A 19,188-nucleotide genomic window follows, 5' to 3' on the forward strand; every position below is an offset into this window, starting at 1 on the left:
TATCAATAACTCTGATCCAAATTCTATTGGCTTATCAATAAATAACAATCCTTGTACACCACCCCAAAGACAAATAATCAACCACTGATATTGAAACACCTTTTATTACTCTTGAATTATGAGACTAGTCAGTATAGACATTTCTGTAAAGGCCAGTGCCTCTATAATTGGACCACTCAAAATACACAGAAACCAGTGTCTATTCACAGATGATATGCATGAATGCATAGCCACAGAACTGTGCATGCTCAGAGACTTTCAAAGGTCACATGTAGCACCCAAAATTTTTCTAAAAGAAATTTGTGCCACATGGGTGTAGTAATTCACACCAGGACATTTTGCTAAATGCTTTGAATGTTGAATTTCGCTTGGCGGACGATCACAGTGCATCCAAGCACAAAGACAGGCAGACTAACAGGCCTATATGCACATCATTTCTAGTTATCAGGTAAGACCAAAGTGATCCTAAACAAAAGTTATCCCCTCCAGAAACATCAATGCTACAAGCATACACAGCAATTCACAGGCCTGCTCAACTACACATCTAGCTTCACAAGCACAATCATAGAAGACCATTTCTAACCAAGGAAAAATCAGAGAATCAGTACTGTTATCCAAAGTGCCCCATGGATAATCCCCTATTTGCTATACAATTTCAATAGGCCTAGAGGAAGCAGCATATTTCTAAGGAGTACACTACTTGCAAAGTGTAAGACCTATCTTTAAGATACGTACACATGGAACAGTAGATGTAGTGATCTTTCTGTGCTCCTGTATGTGACAATTGCAGTGTAATAGAGTGCGCTCCAAACTGTTATGTCTGCAACAAGGCAGATACTTATAATTCTCCTATTCAAAGATGACAACAACTGTCTGTTGATTCCTTCCATCTAACTAGAGTATGCATACTGGGGGCACATTCAGAGGCACTCTGTTACTCTGCATTAGCCTTTAAATTTGCTTGCATCAGATGGTCCTTAGATGGAAGTACATGTAGTTAGATGCAGTTGGGCATACAAAGTTACATGTATCTAGTACTAGTATTTCGTGTATCTCTGAGTTTTACAATTAATAAATTACATCTACTCAAACCCCCATCCCACTGTTCCAATCTGTGGCTTTAGAATTGATTACTAAAAGATTAACGATCTTTTACAGAAAGCACTGGATTATCTAATGTGAGCATCACATAAAAAGGTATTGTAGTCATCCATATGATTGACCTAGCTGGTAAATTTAAACACACATAAACTGAAATACAGAGTCTTGCTCAAGATTATACATACTGCCATTTCTTCACATTTACATTTGAGAGCAATTTTATGCTATACATGCGTGGAAGCCATACAACAAGCATAGCCTGGTACCCATCTGTTCTTAGCTTTGCCTTGGTAAGATAGTAACCTTGGTGAATACTGATCCCAGGCTACAACATGCAGTGAACTGTAGAAAGTTTCAGCAAGGAGGTTAAAAAATCTCTTATTTTAACCTCCTTGGTTTCAGACATTAAAAGAAGACTTACTAGTTTTTAATCACAAAATATATATCAGTCAAATAAGCTGTTTAATTCATCCCTGCTATTAATTAACAGTCCCTGTCAACTTACAAGTTATAGTACGTCCATGATTTAAAAACATGGCCACTGTGAAAAGAATCATGGACATTGCCTGTCAAGACAGCATAGTCAAGGGTTGTCTTAGTCCTAAAACATCAAAACTGGCATTACAGTCAATGATCCAGTATAGGAGGACACAAAAGAAGAATTTACAACAATAATCTGTTTTTTTTTCCAAGTTTCATCTGAGTTTGCTTCACATTACATGACAAGGGACTGGTTATAGGAAGAAATCAGAGAAACTCTAAATACCCTAATCAAGTATAACATTTCAAGTCCCTTGTCTTTTCTACAATTCTCAAATATCTCTTTGTGCTGTGTTCATTTCCTCCAAGTTAAAAACTCTGATATGAGCCATGTCAATTTTCCTACAGGGGGACACCAATGGGAAGAGAGAAACAAATTCACAGTACCAGCAAATCTATTGTAACATACGACAGTACAGTTTTTGTTACAGAGATTGGGGCACCTACATCATTTGTTTTATTTACAAGGACTAACCCTTTGTGATATCTAGGTTAGCACTGCTGGGAGGATAACTAAAATGGTCGTTCATCGGTATGACCAACTCTAGAGGGTAGCTATGTGAGATAGCCTGTTGCACGCGGCACGGCCGTGTAGTTCTGGTGGAGGTAAGGGGGTTACGTCTCCCTGGTACCGCGCACCTCTCCTTCTTTTCTTTGCTGCAAGAACAAGAACAAGCCATGTTAGTCATGCATCATACAACCTCAAGTTTGATTGAATACTGTAAGTCTTTAAACTTTTTGCAGTGATTGTACTTTCTCCATGACCTAACACAGCAAAAGCCTCCTTTCCCACCTACTGAGAAATAAAACCATTCCAAAGTAAAGGAATTTGCAGTAGTTACCCATGACTCTCACCAATTTACCCTTTTGGCAGTTGTTTTCCAAAAATTCATTGGACAGTCCAAGTGTGAGATTATGCAAAGCACATTATAGTGAGTGAAAAAGAAACCATACACATAATATTTAATAATACATTGTAATCATACGGGAAAAGGCTAGTATGTGGCCTAAACTAGCAACCAGCTGCAGAGGATAACCTTAACCAACACCATAATACCATATCACTGCAAGAAAGGATGATACATTGTACTATATTTCATAGCAAAAAAAAGTGCTCTCAAGTGCAACCAGCTTATCTACAAAGACAGACCACATTTGTCGAATACTTTATTCTGCGATTGCGCCGAATGTGTGGCCACGTTTCTCTTCTTTGAGACGTTGCTGGGAAGAAAAGTACACGGCATGCTATCACCACTAACACTAAAAGGAAAACACAAACATGCAGAAAAACAAAAACCTTTGTGAAGACTACATTGCCCTTCTTTGAAAACACGTTCCAGTTGAAAGTCTGATTGAATGTTGGATGAATTTTTTCAAAGGAGCCTCATAGCTTGAAATACTACCTGCATATGCAGGTAAAATTGGGAATGTGCAGGTATTTCTACCTGCACTTGCCCGTGTACTGGGTTTATATACACTTGTAAGTGTATGAGGATTGTTATTTGCTACATTGGCTATGAAGTATGAAAGACATAATGGCAACAGTTTCTAAATTTTTCAGTAACCATGATTCTGAGTGGTGCAGGTAAAATTTGTCTGGTGTAGGTAAATTCAAATGCAATTTTCATTGAAATCATCCTCAAGTTGAACACTATTTGCCCTGGATTTGTCATTTTCCTGGCCTGCTCACCTTGTCCAACTCCAGTTTGGTCTCGTCCTCGAGCCGGCGGATGTCCTCCATGGTCAGGCCGTGCCACTCGTCCAGCCAGCAGAACAGCTGGCGGTGGAAGTTGGTGAAAATCCGGCGCTCAGACTGCCAAAAAACACAAGGTGGTGAACAGATTAGATAAACTTGAATCCAGGAAAAGTTTAATCAGGTTGGTAAGACACAGTGTAAGAAGGTTCTTCATTTAACAACTAGTGGGTTTTTACATCAGACGTTTCGGTGACCGCCTGTCACCTTCTTCAGGGCAACAATGACTGGTTATGATTCGTACTGCAGTTAGGTGTCGCTGCTGCATCTTACAAATCAGTCTCAAACGCGAGTGATGTCACATACACATTGTCAAGTGCTGTAGTAATAAGTTCCAGTTGTCCAAACATGAATGAGTCTATATCCCCCCTCATTATGTTTTATGACTGGAGTGGATTTCTTTATTACTGCCATGAAAGTGACAGATGGTCACTGACTGAAATGCCGGATGTAAAAACCCACTGGCAGATGCATAAAAGTACCTTCTTATACAGACTGTGAACCTTGAAGTTAAGCATGTTTGATTTGGAGACCACTGAACTGGACACGTGCATGATTTTGCATGCATTCAGTGGAAAAACATGTGTATCAGGTAATAAAAATCTTTAAAAAGGCTTCTATTTGACACATGCATTATTGTATTTGTGCATAAATATAATGGGGAGGTGCAAATGGTATGATGGGGTAAACAAGTATTTCAGACATACGCAGCAAAAAATATCTTGTTCCAAAGCCTAAGTAGCTTTCTATTTGGTTCAGTGAGTGAAGCTTAGGCTTACAAAATCTGAAGTGGAAAGTAGCTTTTCCTGCACAAATATTTGATATCCAATCTTTGTTGAATCTACCAGTGACACTAAAATTTGAAATTGATACAAAAGGCCAAATATTTCAAGTTATTAAACCTGCAACTTGTCTGATCATTAAAATCCTCCTTTAGTACTTTGTTCCAAGTTCTCAATGTTATACAATGTCCAGGAAATACATCACACAGAATGGACAAAAACCTCACACAAGAAACACTCAAAGAGAGCAGAAAGACTTGGGAAGGTGCCAAACTTGTTTCCCTGACCAGTTCCTGTGTGTCATCATTCAAAGATCACCATCTGACCTTTGAACTGTGACATTTTCAAGGTCAGGGGTTAAAAAGGAAGGGAACGTTGTCAACAAAAGAGCCACATCCAGGACCAAAACACTGCAAAACGATGGAAGGTTAGCAGCTTGGTTAGCCGTGCAGGACAAGACGATGAAGGCCTACAGCACAGGGCTAGGGGTCCGACACTGCCACATGCACCGCTCACCTTCTGGATAAAGTGCTCTACTGCGGTTTGCAGCCCCCACCACTTGAACTCTATAGTAACTAACTTGTATGCACACATGAGGGCCTCTTTCTCCTAAAAAAAACAGGGCCACAGGTAAGTACATGGGACAGACAACAATTCACCCCTCTGGGAAACGGTTTGTGAACCCTCACATGGAATGGAAAGTCAGAGCACTTTTGAAACATCATGATTACTTCCGAGTACAGGTTTTGGGTTTGTAGCATCTGCCTTCAGTTGTATGGAGGGTGGGAGATGATTTTGACAGTTGATTGATACACAGCCTGAAAGTGACTGAGCTCACTGGGTGAGAGTAAGTGGGATGTATGTGGAGGAATTTAGGAGGAAGTGGTATAATACCCTATTAAATTACATCATACAATCCACTGCTAATACATTTTTGCAGAACACTTCCCGGAGTTCTGTGAACTTGAAGTTCATGTGTAGAAGGCTTTTGTTTGCCCTTGCTTTCCATTTCATGTTCAAGGCTGTTGGCACAAACCATTACCACAGGAGGGGGGTACACATAGACACTGCCATTTCCTCTTACCTTCTGAATGAACTTTTCCACTGCAGTTTGAAGCCCCCACCACTTGAATTCAACAGTTACTAACTTGTATGCACACATCTGCGCCTGGTCTGGCTGTAAACAAAAGTCATGTAGCATACCATAGTTAGTATTGCAGCCCTCAGATTTCCTAGCATTTCATATCATCCAGAAGCTCCATCCAGATTGTGTTAAGTTGTGACTAGGCCTTGGGAAAAAATGTTGTGTTTCCGGCAATCCGACTGGTCCTAGGAAAAACCTAATAATTTTTTGCACTTGGTTTTACACTGTTTAACTGTATTTGTTGTACAAGACAATCCCTACATGACAACCTTAATTTTTTTTCTGTTACTGTAACCACAACATTCTTTTGTAGGCCTCGTCACTAGAATCTGTACATAAAATTTCTGCACTTTTTCAAGAACCTTTCAGGCGCTTAGTGCCCTAGGAAGGCCTTTTTTTTTTACTATTCTCCAATATGTGGAATTTCTGGATGCATGAAAATACTTGCTATAAAGTATGAAAATGATAAGATGTAAAAATGTAAGAAACTAATAGTATTGATTTTGAAAGGAATGGATATGTGCCATGTGTTTTATTATCTACTTTAGCAAACTACATTGTGTTTGTACTAATTTAAAGATTTTCTACTACACACAGGGGGAAATTTTGAGCACTAAAAGTAAAGCAAGAAATGGAATTTTCATATCACCATTTTCTTTTGTTCCATGCCACAGCATCACCAAGGGCAAATAGACAGCTTTTCTCTTGATAATGTTTTCTCATATCAAACAATTTTCTTCAATACTAGTAATTATCAGTATTTTGAAGCTGGAGCTATAGCTTAAGTGTGTAGCCAGCTTGTAAGAATGATAAGTTATAATAGATTGAAAAATATTAGTATTGTATTGCATGCTTTGTTTGTTTGTTGTTTGTTTGTTTGTTTGTTTGTGAAAGGTTGAAGCAGCAGTTGTTACCTCATTCCCCAGCTTCTTCTGCAAAAATGAGCAATAAAGAAACAAGATGTACCAACACCAGAAAATAACACCAAAGCCACCAACATGCACAGTACACATTGTAAAATTCACAATTATCTATCCATATGTACCAACACCACACAATAGGCACAGAGGCTACCCACATGCAAGTTGTATTGTGTATACTACAATATAGAATTCAAAACTATCATTCATTTGTACAAAATGTGGAGTCCAGGAAAGAACACACACCAAGAAACAGTCTATTCATTTGTTATAGTTTGTCAGAACTTAGAAATATAGTTAATGTGTTATATATTATACCAAATCAGCGCAAAAGATTCACCATTTACCGTAGTAGATAATCGTTTCACCTTTCAAATTCAAAGAGTGCAATGCCATGTTTTTAAGTTTTTAAAGAGAGGGACCATAGCCTTTAGCATGTCTAAGATTTTATTTATACCAAACAAATAGAGAATAAAGAAACTTTTTTTCAAATTGCTGCCACATCATTGAGGGAAAATTCCTAACAGTTATCACACTACAACCAAAGCAGGACTTACTATCCAGTCCCCCTTGAGAGGCCCCCTGCCAGTTTTGAAGGAGTGGTAGACAGAGGGGTCCTCCTTCGGGTTGTAGTCTCTCCTGTCCACGGGGTCGTTCCCAATGTCAATGTCCACTTTCTCCACATTTCTCCACACCTCGGGCGGCAGATTGTGGGGCTGACAACAAAACAGGAGGCTTTGTTTATTAATAATTTCTGTTTGTGTTAATTTACCAGGATATTTTGTTGTGTTATTTTATCAGTGACTGGGCACTGCTTTTTAGAGTGGCCCTGGGTACATACATGTACACACGAACAATGCAAGTAGCATGCAACAATACATACAAGAACAAAACTGTGCATAAAAATGATCTGGATATACTAATATGATCTAGAATGCTATCAGTATATTTCTATGAGGCTATTGAACTCAGTACTAATGGATTTTCTTCAGCTGCTATAATTGTCAGAAACTGTTAAAGGCATTAGCAGATTCCTTACATTTTCTAGGTTCAACTCCTTTTTGTGCCACGTCTCGATCCTCAGCTCGAAATTTTCTTTCATATAGTCCGGATTCTGCAGAAATAAAGCACCACACCTCAGTGCTGAACACTCAAAAAACACGCACTCATGAAAATCAGTTCAAACACGCAACTTTTACAACAAAGTTTATGTCCATCATAGATTTACAACTAGACACAACATAGCGAAATTTGTTGACAACACATTAGCAGAAATTACAGGACAACAGAAGTTGTATTTCTGATGATAATCTAATGAACATGTTTGGGTAAAGTCAAGGTCAAAGGTACTCACTGTGATGACTGTTGGTGAATGCAGACATAACAGGGAAAAAAAAACAAGGCACATTTAGTTTCAAAAAAGGTTGAATACAAATCACGTTTCCAAGCAGATATGTGGTTCCGGCTCCTTTGTGTTCTTTCTGTACATTCAGTAAATATGTAAGATAGATACGTACCATGTATGAAAATCAACCTACAAGATATACAAAACATCCCAATCGTGTGTCTGTGCAGGTTATTTTCATCTATACTTGAAGCCACTACAGCTTTAATTTGAAGACTTAAGATTTCCTTATACTCAAAGTTATAGAACTGTTACACTCGTTTTTGGTATGTATACTGTACAGTATTCAAGGCATTTCACTGCTAATGATTGTTTAATAATGTTTTATTCTATTCCTACTATTGGTAGATGAACAACAATAGGATGCACTTTATGCCGTTACAAAATAAAAGAATCATTATACACTCACCGGTCCTACAGTAGGGATAAGCATTCCACGCCTTCTCGTGCATTTCTAATGATCCCTTGGGTGCTAACTTAGATATCCACTTAGGAACTTTACTGTAAAGATAGGAACAAGCAAGAACAATACACGTCAACATAGTCTTACAGTGGATGGACTTATCAGGTTCATTGCCTGTAGTGTGGACATATTCTTCAATTCTTACATGTTCATAGTCCAGCATGCATTTAATTAAAACAAGACAAAACAAGAAATCAGAGACTTCAAACCTCCAGAAATGTATTGTAATTGAGGAAGGGATCGCATGATGTAATTTAATCAGGTATTACAAATCACTTCCTGCATTCCTCCACATACTGCCCAATGACTCCCACCCAGCACTGGGTCACTTTCGGGCTTAAACTCCCTGTCAATCAACTGTAACTAAATATCTCCCCACTCTCCCTGCAACCATCTATGCTACAAACATACATACAAACCCACAAACAAACCCACCCAAAACAACACCTTCATACCTGGAGGTAAAAAAAGGACAAAATCTTGCGAACTCCTACCTTTTGAGATGGTAGATCTTGTGAGTGTACTGTCCCTTCCCCATCTCCTCATTCTCAAACGGCTCATTGATGAGAACCTCCACGCCCTCGCCTCCCCCCGTCTCGTTCTTGCTCGCCTCTGCCACAGACCATAACTGGCCGACTTGGTACTGAACCAACAACAATATACAACACATTATTCTCATGATCATGCAAAGAACGTTTTTCTTTCTATGAACCATGACACCTTTTAACCCTTTGTAGCTTATCTATAATTACAAATGTATTAAGATTCAGACGTATGATACAGGAACTGTAAGTCTTGAAATGTTTGTGGCGGGGCTTAATCTTCACGGGGGCCTCTCTACTGGAAATTATGACGCCGCAAACTGCGTTTCAACTATACTACAAACTGTATCTTGTACCACAACTATTTCTTGTACCACACTTTCAGCATCAGATTACTATTCGAGCTCGAAGTTCTGTAGATTTTAAATCCATGTAGCTCAAAATACCAGTACATAACAAGTGGGACCAAATAATTACAAGACGAATTGGGTATTACAAGAGCTGAAGTCCATCAAGCATGCTTCTGAAAAATGAGAAAATCTTCATTCTGACATTTCAAATGAAGGTGTCACTATCCAGACTAACAATGGCATGAACAATGCAAACAAATTGTTCAGTGGAAAATGACATACCCCAATGAACCCCATGATTACACAAGTATGACAGTGTGATATACACTGTACATGCATATCCTTCATATAAGCAGCGAGTGACTGAAGCAACAGTATCTTAATAAGTTATTTGTAAGTCTATTGGATATAGAAGTCATTAACAGGATTTCCTCTGTTGAACTTTCAAACATCTAAATTCCTCACACACCTAAATTCTTGTAATGAAAGCACTGAAAATGTTGGGATGATACATTTCCAAAGATATTATACTAACAATAAAAAGATATATTATTCTTAAATTCTTTACAACAGAGTGATCACAATCTGGCCCAACAGATGTTCCTAATTAAGGACGACATGTATGTACATGCAACATAAACTTGCTCACAAGGCAGAGGTACATCTATAACACACAATACAACAGAATTACAATGGGGAAAATAGGCAATTTTGCATCAGGCAACTATGTAATGAGTACTAGCTATACCTATACAGATACAGAGCACGCTATATGCATCAATGTCAAGCATGCACTTAAGTTAATATACTTATTTTTTTGGCAACATTTCTACACAATGCATATTCTTTTAAAATGTGTGATTTATCCCATTTTCTGTGATATAAATTTGCTTGTTTTCAAGGGGACTGAATTTGGCAGTTGGTGGGATGTGGTTCAATAATTCTATCACTGATGAGTATCAGAAGTACAGTAGAACTACAAAACACTATTTTGCGGTGTCATGATTTCATGGAAAGAGGTCAACGTGAAAATAAACCCACAGTGAGTATTTCAAAATTCATGGTATGTTTTGCTACATCATACACTGCCCTTTCATGAAAATCTTGAATCTCTGGCATCCTGAGGTCTACATAGTATATACAATATATACATGTATGACAGAAATATCAGGATTTAACCTTCTCCCTGCTGCCTAACCAGGTAACCAATTTGGTGCCAAAAACAGCTACCTTAGCTGGCTAGCATTGTGGATTTTGTTTCAGTACAGATATGACCCATACAGGGTCATTCATTTCAACCAAATGAGTACTTCATAGAGAGGTTCTGAGTCCTTAGTTAGTACTGGCGACCTTGGAATGGCAGAAAAATCAATAAAGTCACAGGAGAAGTGGTGGGATGACGTTCAATTGAGTCTAGAATTATACACTCTGAAAATCAGTGAATGGGAAAACAACTCTGGGCATGTTGACTCCTGAATTTTCAAGCCCCAGGTTTCTAAAATTCTGTTTTGAATGATAAGGCTAAAGATGGTTGAGTGATTACACAGGAGTCATGATGGATTACACAGAAGGGAGCTGCTGTCTCACAATGGTGACAAACAGTATGTTGGGAAATCCAATCTATAATATACACTTAATCACCACAGTTCATTCAACTGTGTGAGAAACTTCAAACACGCCTCAAGATGTGACTTGTAAATTGTCCATGTCACATGGGCAGAATTTGGTGATATTTATGTACACAACAGGCATGGTCATGCAGAATTATTTATAATTGCTGCTGGCACCATGTAGTACCCAACCTCAAACAACCATCACATTGTGACTAATATTTTGAAACAGACAAAAGCACATTTGAATACACTCTGTATTGGATATATTTGTATTCTTGTACAGACATTTGTCCCCTTAGATCTATCTGTATGTACACTATTTTAAATTCAATTGTTTTTATGATAGAGGGGGAAATGAGGTTTTTGGAATGTTCTGAGTTTGCGGTTCAAACAATTCAATAGTACAGTAGTAATGCATTGGAAATGCATATTCACACTCATGAATTCACAATGAAGAGGTCACCATAAAGATGAAACCACCACAAACATTTCAATATTTACAGTTAAGTGGAAAAAGCTCTTGTAGCAGGTCCGGGCTTAGATCAAACACAGCTATATGTAAAAGTCCATCCATTCTAGCGCTTGGTGCACATAGAATTTCCCTGGTCTAATAATACAGGTGGTAGCAGCTGGGCACAGGCAAAAATAACCATCAATCTCCAATACAGTGTGACCTTCATGCTTAGCGCTAACGACAACACAGAAAGAAACTGATGAATGAGGTCAATTGTCAGTTGCACACATTACCAGGGGGGATAATGCAGACGTTTTTACAATCTAAAAAGAACTGTACACTGAGAGTAAATTGGCTTTAGTCTCGCCCCCTTTCCACTTGACAGCAATCACCAAAATTAGATTTGTGTGATCCTTGGTTTTATAGTATTTAAAGTAATGACAAAAGGACATACAAAATGTAGAAGATCTGTACTTCATGTGAGAAATTTCTTAAGTAACCTGCCATATGTTTGGTCAATCGGTGGTGGCAGCCTCTAGTACAAAGGAGGTGTCAATGACAAATAAGATCACATGGCTCGGGACATATCGTACATTTTAGTTTGTAATAGGAGAGTTGAAGCTTTCTCCAAAATGTAACCTTTATATACTTAAATCCGTACTGTACTGTACTCTGTAGTGTCCATTTTGCTGATGAAACTCCACTAATGACATATCAAATTGCACACCAAGAAGTCTCTAAAAATCCTTTCCAACTGAATAAACCACTGATGTCCTTGTAAATGATGCATGTTACACATTACAAATTTAGTCAACAAGAACATGACATAGCAGGGTAACAATGGAGCTGTATCAGGTCATGTCAGGTAATAGTATAATAAACTATTATACTATTCCCATACATGTATTTGCACAGTTGCACATTCATATCAGCCATATCCAAGCACACATCCTATAGTCTATACACTTTCTGTCTCTGCCTTTTTTGAGGCAAAGCAAGTACTATCACGCCGCAGCACTTGCCACAAGTATGACATGAGCCATGTTACAATCACATAACCAGTACCTTATCTGTATACTAGAATCAAAACAAAGGACTTCTCAGGCAAGGAATTATGCTTCCTGGGATAAACTTCTTCTCTAAGATTAAGAATAAAGCAGTGATGCTATGTTTTTTGTTTTTTTTTCAAAATTAAGGTCATGGATCTTAAAAATTGGTGGGGACAGCACAAAGGTCCATGAGACCATGACACTTGTCGTAAGAGCTTGGAGAACAGGTGTGTGATATATTGGCTGAAACAATCAGCTCCTTACCCAGCCTGTACCAACCAACCAACCCGTACAAAACGGGAGGTCCAGTTCCAACTTTCTACACTTAATCATCGTTCGCCCATAAACCAAAGGCCTGTTATCTATATGAACAAAGTGTGTGCTGATCAAGGGTCACCTTGATGCAACACACCTACATGTAATCATTCATTCTATTCAACTGAAGCTTAGACTGTTTCCAGGGCCTTCACAGGCAAGATCCTAGGCTCTCGCCTCTCGGGCCAACATACTTGAACACTGAAGGAAATTTTACCCCCTCCCCATCAGAGTTCCCCATGCAAGACGGTATGGGGGGGGGGGGACTTGGCCCTAAAGTTGATGAGCTAGCTGGTGTAGGCCCTGAAAACAGTCTGGCACCCAGGCTAACTGAAGTATATCATGATCACCTTTTTCTATTGTGTCACACGCTATAATTAAGACTGACATGGTGACATCTTCATAATGAACTGTAATCTGTTTACAATAACTTTATTTCTTCATTTGACAGCTGACACCCCTATTTTCTACGTCTCTTTAAACATAGTTTGATACCATCCGATCTCACTGGCTCAAAGTCCAAAGATAAAGATTTCACGTCTTTGGGGGAGGGGGGCGAGGGTGAATCACACAATATATAGCGGAACATACCGAGTGGAAAATTTTAAAAGAGAAAGTTCAGATAGGAAAAATTTTCAACAAATTGTGAAAGAACGTGACGTACCTCTGGAACGGTAATCGGTAGATAAACACGGCTGTAGAGAAAGGGAAAAGTTACAGATTTAGTTGAACATCCATGGTGTGGAAAAAAACGAGTACTACTACGTGATGTCGAGGTGCGATTTTTATCCTAGATACCGTCACATAACATACGAGCCGACATAGGTGTGAATCGGAACGGAAGCGAAAAACATCTCCCAAAACACGTCTCGATTCCTCACACAATTCTACACTCTAAACGACACATGAAGGGTTAATAGTCTCTGGGAAATGTTGTGTTAACTTTGGTCCGAAATAGTCGCCGGTAAAAGACGGGAAGAGGGGTTAAAATGCGGAGTTAAAGTCCGATACTTACAACTCCCTGATCAGCACCATCTTGACTAGTCTCACATGGGGCGGGACGCCGGGTATGACGTCATGTGGGTCACGCAATCCCCGGATGTCGGACCTCCAAGAACATCATAGGCTGTACCATAATTAAATAGGGGTGTTTTGAAATTAACCGTACTATTACCTAGAATAAGTTTACGCCAAATGAAGCTACGTGTATTTAATAGTAATAAAAATAAATTTGACTACTTTTTAAATAATGTATTAGGTTCAGTATTTCTTTAACTTAATTTTGTTTGAAGTTAAAGTGAACTAGAAAAATCACAGACCCCCCTTTGAATAATAAATGGACCCAAATGAGTCAGTGCGCGGGTGTAGTTGCGTCATTGCAAGGTGCGCGCGTCACGTTCCTTTAAAACCAAGACCCATGACAACCTTATTGGGAGGTTAGAAGGAAACACCCTAACTTAAGACGGCAAATGATTTTTTACAAAGGCCATTTCCTCACAGACTGATCCGCTTGCCCCAAGGGAGACGTCAGATCAAGGACGTCCAATACAGACTTTGGTTTTTCAAATGTCAGAAATAAAGCCGTGGCCTTGTGATTCCACACTTGAATGGCTTTTACGCTTTCCTTGGCCTTTCGGGTTTAGGCCATACCGTGAGATTTGATTTATATGGATGACATGCCGCCTGAGCACTCCGAAACTAATGTGAGCGTGTAACAAAAGAAAAAGCTCAGCCAAAAAAGTTGCCTTCATTTTGAATTTTTTATAAAAAAAAAAGTGGTCAGGAACGTTGACCGAATGGCAGAGCATGGTGGCGTTATACCAAACATCAAATTGTTTCTTTTTGTTCTTTCACATGTTCTTTGATATTTGAAACCTTACAAAAGTGGTAAGCGGTGTTAATTGGAATCTGCAACTTTTTACGGGGTTTTATTCCTTTCTCTCTTTTTGTCAACTTTAAAACACAGATAACTTGAAAGTTGGAACTCAGATCGATGTGTGCAGGTTTCATCACAAAATAGAACTGCTAGAGGCCGCTTTCAATATGCATTTCACCGAGGAAATATTGTTGACACAAGTTTCTTCTGAAAGCCGTCGATCATTGCCATTAATAGCCAACTTAGGGAAACTCGAGGCAAATTTCTAGTTTTAGTCATGGGATTTGGTTTGGGATACCATGCCTGGTGTTGAAATCGCTGTGGATCAAAACGCCCCATAGCGGCAAAAATATTTGCAGCAATGCAATGATAATCATAATGGTTCAGCTTAGCCAACATTGTGCAGTTCTTCATTGAACTGCTTGAGGCCGCTTTTGATCATGCATTCACCTTCTAACTTTGCAACCTAATCCCATCGTGGATTAAGTGCGCTCTCTTCGGCTCCCTAGACTCTCTCCGTCCCTACGTTGGGGTATTGCGTGCCGTTGGAGTTAGTCTGACGTTTACACCTTACTGGTATTATAATAATTGAAGCAGTCTCCTTTGCACAAGGACTCTTCTACCATGTTCTTTTATGATCACCAACCCTTGCGTCAAACTGAAAATGAGTGATAATGATCGACATAGTCTAATCAAGAATCATTTATAGGAGTGCTCTCCTCACGGCTGCAGGTTTTCAGTAACCTACATTTGCCAATTTCCCTCATAAAACCCTCGATACTCTGACCCTTAACAACAAAAATGCTTTCGGTCTACTCTATATGCTTTCATGTTAACTATTGTCACACTGTCAAAGGTAAATGGTATTCCATTTTACTTACTCATCGTAGAAAATTGATGTACAGTGAGGAAATATATCCCATTCGTGCGTTAGCAAGTTTCATCCATACATGTATGACAGACACATCCTTTAGCAAACCACAGTGGTCATAACGTGGCCCGACAGAATAATGGACTGGGATATATCCCTGGATGTGTCCCCCGGGCCCTGGAAGCACCATATACCTCTCATCATCTAGGACATGGTTACATTATGGTGAAGGAAGGATTGATGCTGCTATTACTCAGTTATCATGCAGGCACAGCCAAAATTGGGTCAGTAGGCTGCTGCAGGGGTTGGGGTGTTCCCGTCACGGACTGGCCGGCCCATGTCTTTCCGAGACCGTTGGCCTTATTTCTAACGGTCCCCCTGCTTGTAATACTCTATGGACAACAGAATTCTGCAAAAATAGGGCCAGTATATAGAGAATACTAGTACTTGTACTTGTAGTCTCTTCCCATTGAGTTCTATTTTCCTAATCTCCAAGCAGATCATATTTTCCATGTCCTGAGACAAAGCAAAGAATGAAGAAAGACAACAGAGTTGAGACACATTTAAAATTTTACTTCAATCTGTACAGTCCCCTGAACATTTACAAAGCCTGATGCCAGCACTACATGGTCTCACTGCTACCTGGGTCTTCATGGCATCATCTCGGCTGAGAATATTAATGACAAAGATAACTGCCACTATGTCCCTATCTGGACATGTCCACAATAAATAAATTAAGTCCACACAGTTGCTACCCACTGGTCTGGTGGCTCGAGCGTTTGTACAGCTACTGCCCAACCACCCTGGCCATTGCAACTGACCACAGATATTGGACATTTTGTTCTTGCACTGATTTTCCTATACTAGCAACTATCACCAATTGTATTCATTTTTTTCACAGGAAATATTTTTTTCTGTCTGATCTTCTCATCAATAGATCTACTGTACAAACATCAACAACTTGTTAGTGCTAAGGCTACATGAGACAAGGTATCAAAAAAACAAGATGGCAGCTTTTAAAAAGACACAAACAGTGTGCCGTTTCACAAGTATGTGCTGCTTTTAAAAAATCTAACAAAGAAATAAAAGCAATTCAGCCTAGCTAAACACTATCACACTTCACAAGGAATTTACAGGCATTTATGTGACAACTATGGTACTGTAACATCTACAACATGCTAGTAACACTGGTTGAACACTAGAGTTAAGTCTAAGAACACCCCTGCTTCCTGCCTATTTGGATGTACATGGTACCCTATCTACATGGCAGAAAAACATCATCTCTACGGGGTTGGATATTCCCATACCTTATTGCTTAAAAAGAAGCATAACTTTGTACAATATCTTTCACTGGCTGTTTCTTTGTGCAAGATTTGTTTGTAAGAGGGGAGGAACACATGCATAGTTAGGGTTGGCAGTAGGCATGGCTCTTCTCACAATCCAGATGGCTCTAATGTCATCAACAAGGCTCTCAGCAGATTTTACATGAAGAAATGGATATACAGAGTTCCCTATGTTTCCAGTACTTCCATCTGATGCTTCTATACATGGCTGCTGTGCTCTGTGAAGAAAGTAGCAAGCATCCAACACTCTAACCAAGTGCCTTCTAAAATGACAGCTTTCAGTGTCATTTTCTGAGAGGTGCACATTTGAGTATTTTGATGTTTGCGTTGGCCTCAAACTACCGGCAATGCATTGTAATACAATGGCCATCTCTTTTGATCATGTGATCAGTTGGGGTCCTCAGAGAACAGCAGTCATGCATGGGTTATCAGATAAAACGTCTAAAAGCCATGGGATGTCCAATATGTTCATGTATACCTGGCTGTCACACATGCAAAGAACATGGAGCACTTGTTCTTATACAAAGGCAAGGATCATGAAGCATGGTTTCTGTGTTCAACTGTACAATCTACCATATAACAGCTCTAGTGCTTGAGGATTACCACTGGCCTTGATAACTTTAATAAGACTTTTGTAAAATGTAACAGAGCTTTGACAACATTCTTTTCTTCACCATTTGATTACTAGTACTTGATCTGCAAATGGAGAGGGCTATCATTGTAGCATGATTAGGATCCAGTTTGCACCATACCCTGCATTGGGAACTGACTTCCTCTAAAATAATTGCCACCACACAGTGAAAAAAACAACTAACTCGGGGCTATGGGAATAAATAACGTACAGGTGGAGCCATATTTCCCACAGCACGGTCCCAATGGCTGATACAATAGTAAAGTCATGGTTTACACACGAAAATCCAAGACTATCTCAATTTAAAGCACCATTTGAAATCGAAAAACAAAGATGTCGGGGAAACAGAGTTTTGCAGCAGCAGATGTGTGTCTTGTCCGAGCTTGTTTGAATGTTCCTTGTTGTGTGTGTATGTGCACATCTCTGCTGAAAATCACTGCAACATCAGTTCAGTTCACCAACATCTGTCTGACTTCTATCTTAATCTTCATCAGCCTTCAGTAAACATGAGAAATGTTCCATCAAGCCAGGCTCTGTAGGCCTCTTTAACTGCAAACATGCCCATGCCTGGGAAAATGTAGCTGGATTTGGCATTTGGTTCAAACAAATCTGAAGGGGTTTGATGGTCCTAAACTCTCTTGAGAGATAAAGAGGATACAGCTACTAGTACCTTTCTGATAAACTACCTTCTCTTCATCCTAGTACACATTTCACACAGGCACATGGCTGTGGCATGACAACAACATGGGAATGGGGGTATATACAATGCTGAGCAAACAACAGTCCTAAAATTTATAGTACACAAGTCTAAAAGAGAGTTGATCATATCGGCATGTTTGGGCATGGTGGTTGGCACTGTGTCTGTCCTGATGGAAGCATGTGGGGAGGGTGGGAGGGGGGCATGTGATGCTGGGCTGTTTCCACGTGGTGTGTAGGGTCAGGGGTCACTCCCAGGCAACTGGTGATGGCGGAAGCTCTGCTGGCTGGGCAACTGAAGACCTGGACGGGCAACAAAACATAATACATTGTACAATACTGAATAAGACGTCAACATGGCTCAACCTGAAAATTCTGTACAACATGGAGTGCTGCAGGATAGACATAGTAAAGATGAACTATTGGCTACACAGGAGTTTTGCCCATTTCTACTGGCTTCTCATTAATTGTAGTTTGAACTTGACAAATATCAAAGTCAGCTTTTTTTTACAGATGTTTTTTTATGAATTGTATGTGGCACACGAGAAGCAGACCAAATGCACAAGTCCTCCTGCATAGTCAATCTTACACAGCAAAACAGCAACATTGACAATGGCAACACATCTGATATGTAGCACATTTGCCTGCTTACACTTACTGCTCTTGCTAAAAGTACACCCTACTCCATCAGAAATTTTAAAATCAAACCTTGGTATTTTCTTTTCATGTCATATCAAGGCCAAAGTTGTGGTTAGTGGGCCATGTTGAGTAGGGACTTGGGATGAGCTGTATTCTGAAGTAAAGCTTTTATCAAGGACCGATATGGAGGTCTATATTGAGGACCACATGTGCTGAAATGGGGGAAAATGCTTGTGCTTTGCTTGTTTGCTATTATGGCCCACTGAAGGCTTTCTGAATCATTTCTACATTCTGAGCCATTTCTTCAACTCCATATTAAAGATGATGTGGTGAAATCTATTGCCACTTCTGAAATGCAAGTTAAAGAATATCTTCAGAAGGTTACAGTTGTAAAAACTATTTTTGGGGGTTGGACACAATCTATCTGGAGCAACTGCACGGCTTAGAAACAGTCATGAGCAAGACTGCAGATTCTCATTGGTTCCAGAGGAAAGTCTTACAACTGCAAGTTCATCACATGACAGATCGACTGACAAAATATCACAGAGCGACTTCAAGTCCTGTCACCTTTTCTGAAACCATCGATATTGTTATCTTACTGGGCAAAAAGGAAATACTCCTCCATTTCTGCATAGCAATTTTGGCAGGTGAAAAAAAAATCATGTCTTGAATGTTTAGCAAGAAGTACGGACAACATAGAC

General features: G+C 39.4%; 2 protein-coding genes across 5 annotated transcripts in view; both read right to left on the bottom strand.

Moving 5' to 3' along the window:
- Window positions 1-85: 85 nt before the first annotated feature.
- On the bottom strand, window positions 86-13,534 carry LOC109464653 (phosphatidylinositol transfer protein beta isoform-like). 3 transcript variants are annotated; one of them, XM_019761670.1, is made up of 11 exons: window positions 13,447-13,534; window positions 13,096-13,126; window positions 8,603-8,751; window positions 8,055-8,146; window positions 7,595-7,602; window positions 7,280-7,354; window positions 6,798-6,956; window positions 6,235-6,252; window positions 5,261-5,353; window positions 3,332-3,454; window positions 86-2,298 (listed from the first exon to the last, which is right to left on the bottom strand). In XM_019761670.1, exons 1-11 carry the CDS (start codon window positions 13,464-13,466, stop codon window positions 2,257-2,259), a joined length of 810 nt encoding a protein of 269 aa, XP_019617229.1. In that variant the 5' UTR covers window positions 13,467-13,534; the 3' UTR covers window positions 86-2,256. The 3 variants fall into 3 exon arrangements, with proteins under 3 accessions (XP_019617229.1, XP_019617251.1, XP_019617239.1); XM_019761692.1 differs by lacking the exons at window positions 5,261-5,353; window positions 6,235-6,252 and adding an exon at window positions 4,693-4,785; XM_019761680.1 differs by lacking the exon at window positions 6,235-6,252.
- A 2,204-nt stretch (window positions 13,535-15,738) lies between these two features.
- Window positions 15,739-19,188, bottom strand: part of LOC109464569 (serine/threonine-protein kinase NLK-like) — a 29,043-nt gene continuing 25,593 nt past the window's right edge. For both annotated transcript variants that reach the window (XM_019761585.1, XM_019761578.1), the window contains one exon: window positions 15,739-18,151. Coding sequence is in view for 1 of the 2 variants with exons in the window: in XM_019761578.1 (XP_019617137.1) it covers window positions 18,097-18,151 (55 nt within the window). In the remaining variant the exon portion in view is untranslated. The remainder of the gene's footprint in view (window positions 18,152-19,188) is intronic.

Source organism: Branchiostoma belcheri, unplaced genomic scaffold (assembly GCF_001625305.1).
Source record: "Branchiostoma belcheri isolate BF01 breed outbred unplaced genomic scaffold, Haploidv18h27 scaffold1, whole genome shotgun sequence".
Taxonomy (NCBI): domain Eukaryota; kingdom Metazoa; phylum Chordata; class Leptocardii; order Amphioxiformes; family Branchiostomatidae; genus Branchiostoma; species Branchiostoma belcheri.

What these genes read in the sequence shown, in the direction of transcription:
- LOC109464653 (XM_019761670.1), bottom strand. Translation starts at nt 13,466, where the DNA reads ATGGTGCTGATCAGGGAGTT. An exon ending in TACCGATTACCGTTCCAGAG is followed by an intron (nt 8,752 to 13,095) that starts GTACGTCACGTT and finishes TTGTTGGTTCAG; the next exon opens with TACCAAGTCGGCCAGTTATG. An exon ending in AGGAGTTGAACCTAGAAAAT is followed by an intron (nt 6,957 to 7,279) that starts GTAAGGAATCTG and finishes TTTTGTTGTCAG; the next exon opens with CCCCACAATCTGCCGCCCGA.